This window comes from Dreissena polymorpha, chromosome 5 (genome assembly GCF_020536995.1).
Source record: "Dreissena polymorpha isolate Duluth1 chromosome 5, UMN_Dpol_1.0, whole genome shotgun sequence".
Classification (NCBI taxonomy): domain Eukaryota; kingdom Metazoa; phylum Mollusca; class Bivalvia; order Myida; family Dreissenidae; genus Dreissena; species Dreissena polymorpha.
Window position 1 is genome coordinate 2,851,211 of NC_068359.1, and position 6,000 is coordinate 2,857,210.

General features: G+C 35.0%; 1 protein-coding gene across 1 annotated transcript; it reads right to left on the reverse strand.

Annotated features, from left to right (window-relative positions):
- Positions 1-979: 979 nt before the first annotated feature.
- On the reverse strand, positions 980-5,640 carry LOC127832277 (cytochrome P450 7A1-like). Its single transcript, XM_052357672.1, has 5 exons — positions 5,513-5,640; positions 4,519-4,701; positions 3,262-4,178; positions 2,908-3,086; positions 980-2,729 (listed from the first exon to the last, which is right to left on the reverse strand). Exons 2-5 carry the CDS (start codon positions 4,596-4,598, stop codon positions 2,367-2,369), a joined length of 1,539 nt encoding a protein of 512 aa, XP_052213632.1. The 5' UTR covers positions 4,599-4,701; positions 5,513-5,640; the 3' UTR covers positions 980-2,366.
- Positions 5,641-6,000: the final 360 nt, after the last annotated feature.

Consider the following 6,000-nt stretch of genomic DNA (forward strand, 5'->3'; position numbering starts at 1 on the left):
GTAAATGTTCAGTATTACTGTTTCCTCCCAATATCATTACTAAAACGAAAATTTGCGAGTCTGAAACAACTTTTTTTTTATTTTGTCAATTTACCAAAACGTGAAAAGGCCCCTTTAATACTTGCATGTTACTAAGAATCTTTTTAAAAAGTATTCACATTCAACATATTCACAGCCATGCTTGCGGTATACATACGTTAATTAAAAAAAAAACTAAATATATATTCATTTACAGGAGAATAATAGAAGATACAAATTGTTTCGAATGTGCTGTATATCTACTGCTCGTGAAAAGGCCGACTCTGAAAGTTAACGTCATCTATTTAATATGAATTTATGCATCTTTTGTCAATCAGTTTATTTTATAAATAATGTTTTAATAATTTTTATTGATGTCCATATCCATGAGTTAAACGCATAAACATTATACAATATTATGTTAGCGCAAACCAGACATTGTTGTGGCGTACCAAAATTCAAGACGAGTTTTCACGAATGCAAATGTTCTACATTGGTTATGACATCTCACTTTATTTTCTAAACCAATTCAGTTCGTAAGTGTTTATTGTATAACCAATCGAATGGGTACAGTTTTTTCTAGTTTTGTATTTATAGCTTTTTTTTCAAGAAAATGCCATGTGTACCCACTCTATTCACCGCAGATGTACCCTTATGTACTGCTTGCATTGTATTATCGTTGCCTGTATCAATACTGGTTATTTGTGCGCGCCCTAAATGTGAGGAGCGTTTGTTTGTAATCGTCTTAATACCAACCTCACCCTTAATGAAAGCAGCATTTTTTTGCGTCTCAATACGAATGTATGAAATTATTTACCGACCGCCTCTTCCAACGTTAGCGTCCTGCAACCAGACGTTTTAGACAGAAGTCGGACACATGACAACGTGTGTGACATTTACCGTGTAACGTAATTATCTGGGTAGTTACGCTTTTGATGGACAGTATTAATAAACGATGTGGTACTTTCAATAATATTTATTTTTAAATAGGGAGTTGTTTTATTCACATTGACAAAGCACCAGTGACGGGTTTACTTAACATCTGAAATATCTTCACTACATAATAAATAGTTAACATCACACAATTGCAATAAAATAAACACATTATTCACAACAAACATTTTGTAATAATTACAATATAACAATGTATATGAAGAGGTCCCCCAAGTAAACTGATAGTACTTTTATTGGGTATTTGTCATTTACCATAAAGAAATTATTTCTAAAACAACTCAATTTAATAGCAATGCGAGAGTCCTTTTCACTTAATATCCACAATAATAGTAAATGGTAAACGATTTAATAAATATTTAATGACTATTTACAAGTGAATGTGGGGTTTATACAATTAAATAATTATAGATGATGATGATGATGATGATGATGATGATGATGATGATGATGATGACGACGACAACGACGATGATAATGATGATGATGATGACGATGGTAATGATGAAAACGATAAATTAATGATGATGGATAATGTGTTTAAGATTGGACATATGAGTGAATTTCTTGAACATAAAATGATGTGTGAAGGGCTTTACACAACTCTTAATAAATAATTTAACTATTTCACAACTGCTGGAACATCAATAAATAAAATGTATATTACCATAGCACTTACATATGTATGAACATCATATCTGAACAAGTTTAAATGCCAAAATACAAATAGAATATGCATAACACGTTCAATGTTATACTTTCATAACAATCCTTAAATCATACAAAAAGTCTTTCTGAGCTTGTTTCGCGTTTATCTTTTTTTTTTAACCCATTTATGCCTAGTGGACTCTCCCATCCATCTAAATTGGATCAATTTATTTCTAAAATTAGGGATGTCTAGTATACTTATTTCTATATTTAGAATATTTATTACTGAAAATCCTTTCAGCAAACAGCGCAGACCCAGATGAGACGCCGCATCATGCGGCGTCTCATCTGGGTCTACGCTGTTTGCAATGTCCTTTTTTCAGGACACTAGGCATAAATGGGTTAAAGTATATGCAGTATTAGTTGTATCACTTATAACAAAACTATTTACATATATGCACGTTACCCGTTTTACATTTAACAGTGATTGATGCTGACATGCTATATTACATACGAACACTCAAATACGCATTTATACTTAAATACTGACATTCACATTTTCTAAACACATTCTTTCTTAAGCACATTTACAATATCTCGCTTACATATTTATAATATAAAACAAGAATACATGCCAAATTAAAAACAACTAGGCACTGCAAAAACGTATACAAAAATATATGTGGAAATGAAAGAACAGTAACACAATGCACATATTTTGGCGAAAACAATGTCATGTCTTTTAAGGATCACAAAACATAACTTTGTAAGTTTCTGTAGGGATTTACTTCGACAAGAACACAATGGAATGTTACAAACCGGTCGTGAACGAACTCAATTCTGCGGCGATTCTCTCTCCGTCTGTAGAGGACATCAACGTCATTGGTGGGTGGTAAGATTTCATGACCGTAGTATTTCACATCTGGACAACAGGTTTGCCCTTCTTCGGTTTGAAAGTCAAATTGGTGAGCGAGATTGAAAATAAACCATTTTGCTTGCGTCATGGCCAGTCTCTTGCCGGGACACAGAGAACCGAATGCGAGGAGTGGGTTTCGAATCTCCTTTTCATCCTTATAAAATTTGGCATCGATAAATCTGTCATATTTAAACTCCTGAAAATAAACAAACAATAACACATTAGCCATCTTTCTAAGCAACAATAAGTCTGTTTTTTCGGAATGGAAATTAAATATTGTGTACTTATATGTTAAAGCATTTTTTTTCAAATAATTTATCGTTTCGAATATGTTTTCACATTTGTTAACATGAATCTTGTAAAATACTACTTACTTCAGGATTTTCGAACACCTCGGGGTCGTTGTGGATTGCTGGCGGGTACATGGCAACTCTGTCCCCTGCCCTCAGATTATGGACGCTTCCGTCCTCCATCGTGAACGCGGTATCTTCAGTGATTGCTCGTACCATCAACACGCCGCTTGTGTAACGAATAGTTTCGTTCAGGATACTGTCTGTAATTATACATGTTAACATTATATAAAACGTTATATATAATTATTAAATAAAAACATTAACGAATTATTAAAAAAAAAAAACATTCGAATTGGATTTCTATTTTTTGGTAAAGATCCGGTTACGATAACGATTAAAAAATGAGCATAAAAAGTATGGAGAAATTTAACGTACTTAAAACGGGCAGACGGTCCAGATCTTGAATAGAGAGCTCAATGTCGCTTTCATCGTCGCAGGTTTCGGATTTCACACGGACTGTATCGTCAATCTCGGCTACGAGGGCTTCAATAGCCTCTGGATGCTGAGTAAGGTAGTAGATAAGCCAGTAAGACACGCGGAAGGTGTTGTAGTTGACGTGCAAGAAGACGAGATTGTGTCCAATAATATCAGCCTCGGTCTGTCCGTGTGCCTTCATGAACTGTGTGGAGTAGCGAATGTAGTCCGAGACGTCGTCCCTGTTGATGATGTCGTTGGATGTTGGCATCTGTACCAGCATCTCCAAGGCGCGACACGCCTTCGGGAAAAGCTTGATTGGCAGTCCGAGCCAGAGAAAATTGAAGTACTTGTGGAACAAATCGAAATTTTTGTAGACGGTCATTGGCTCGAACACATCATCAGGCTTCTCCTTGCCGAAAATGGTGCGGAAGATTGCTCTGAACATGGTCTTTGATGACATCGCTCGAAGACGGTCTTTGCACCACCCATTCTCAGCAGGCGTCGATTCCGTGCTGGCATCGAATGCCTCCTGTAAGTGGTGGGCGAACGATTGCATGTTGGCGTATAAGTACTGGCCCTTGACCTTCTTAGAAGCCTCCTTTATCATTTTCTTGGAATCATGGAGTTTGAAACTGAAAACATTGTTGTTCACTTGCTTTTGTATCGCATCAAAGTCAAAGTTCCTTTCCTTGCAAACTTGTTCGTAAGAATGAGGATCGTTTATGATTGTAACGTGTTGGTTTAAAAGACGGATTGTGAACACTTTTCCAAATCGCGCTGTAGACTTGTGTATGAATTCCACTGCATTCTGCGAGAATGCCTTTCCGTTGCCAAACAAAAAGTGTCCAGGAACAATTGGCGGCTCACCCTCTTTTCTGAAATGAAAATTAAAATCTTATGAGTTTCTTTGTGAACAGCAACATGCAAATTAATAAATTAAATCATTTTGTTTGATGAAACTGTCATTATTCGTATGGTAATTGGATTATGACACGAACAGTGACAAGCCGCGTCTAGTAATTCTAGCTTTTTTTTACGTTTTTGTTACTTACGTTGACAGATTGGCATGCGAAAGTGTTAAACAAATGACCTGTAATTTGTTTAATGCGCTATAAAAGAAATCAGTTAAATGGTAAAGCATGCAGTTTCAACAATTTGTAAATAATATTTTCTTATATGCTTTAATGTTAGTAAAACACACGTATATTTATTTACCTTTTTCTACCGAAGTATTTGATATAGATGACCAATAAGGTGACAACGGCCACTGCGAGGTATAATGTGACTGCAACCATTTCCGTGATGCGAGTTTGACGATTCCTGTGTTGCGGGAACTGTTTCTCTAAGAATCTCAAATTGGTAGACTCAAACTGTCGAATGCGGTTTGTTGGGTTGTCACTACAATAAAAAAGCATGGTAAAGTCACAGAGATTAGCAGTGAATAATCATAAAAAAGGAACTCTTCGCCTTTCACCATGCATTTTTGGAATTCCGTATCGCTTTCCGGAGATTAATCAGTGAAGTCATCGTCAAAATTGAAAAACAAAAGAACAAATTATTCGGTTGACACTTCAGCATTTTGAATTTCTCAGATCTTATCTTCTCTTTTATTTTGTTAAATATTTAACACTCCGGTGACGGGGCAATTTGTGTTAAACCACATTACAATTGATTATCGAGGGTTTAACACAATACTACCGATCTCTAGATGGGAAAATCCCTTTACCTCTAATTCACGTTAAGAAACGACACCATGATATTTTTTCTGATTTTTATCAAAATCTTCTTCAATAGAAACGTTTCTCTACTTGTTCCCTGCGATTTAGCGCTAGATAGTACTACAGTTTACTGTTACTAGTTTTTCCTTTCATCTAGCCTTAAAACAATAAACAATAGACGTTGATTATATTTGTGTATCGCGTGTCCGTAGTATTTTTACTCGGTTGTTACGACTTAACTGATTTAATTTGAACGCTATGACTAAACGGAGCAATACAATGTTTATTGTACACTAGAATCCACGTGGTCTGTCTGTGGGAAAGTGTTTAATACCTAACGCGAAACAAATTATGAAGTTGGTATATTAAATAATCACGTTCCACATATACATTATTCGGTTGACATAGAGGATACAACATTATAAATAAGTTTTTTGATTAAATAATAATTTTATGTATCAATATGTTTCCGTCTGGTTTTAAACACTTACATTTCAGCTTCGTTATAATCCAGTAAATATTATAATCCAGTAACTTCGTTTTCGATTGAAAATGTATTACAAAGCTCTGAGTTAATTTTTTCTTAGTTTTTTATCCTAACACGTGCGTTTCGCTCTAGTGTGTGTACTATCACAATCGTAAACAGCTATTCTTATATAGCAGTTTGCTGTAATTCGCTCCGCCCTATTTCTATTTTTACAGCCAATACGAGTGTCGTATTAAATCTCGCTGTACAGTTCGTTGATAGACCGATCTTGCTTGAGATTTTCGAGTGGCATTTATGCGTGCGATATTGTACAACGAGTTTGTTGAGGCTGATTCTGTTTATTTCATAACTGTTATACAATCAAAGCGTTATTTATGTGACAATTCAAGATATAGGAATTCATATGAAGGTTTAATGTCATGTATTAATATGACGTATCATTTTGGTATTGCTAAAGTATTTTTTGTGACTCATCGATTTATATCCAAAATA

Bases quoted from the DNA above. Each gene is read 5' to 3' on its own strand.
- LOC127832277 (XM_052357672.1), bottom strand. From the start codon at position 4,598: ATGGTTGCAGTCACATTATACCTCGCAGTGGCCGTTGTCACCTTATTG. The intron at 4,179-4,518 runs GTAAATAAATAT...TTTTCATTTCAG, and splicing joins AAATACTTCGGTAGAAAAAG to AAAAGAGGGTGAGCCGCCAA. The intron at 3,087-3,261 runs GTACGTTAAATT...GTATAATTACAG, and splicing joins GGACCGTCTGCCCGTTTTAA to ACAGTATCCTGAACGAAACT.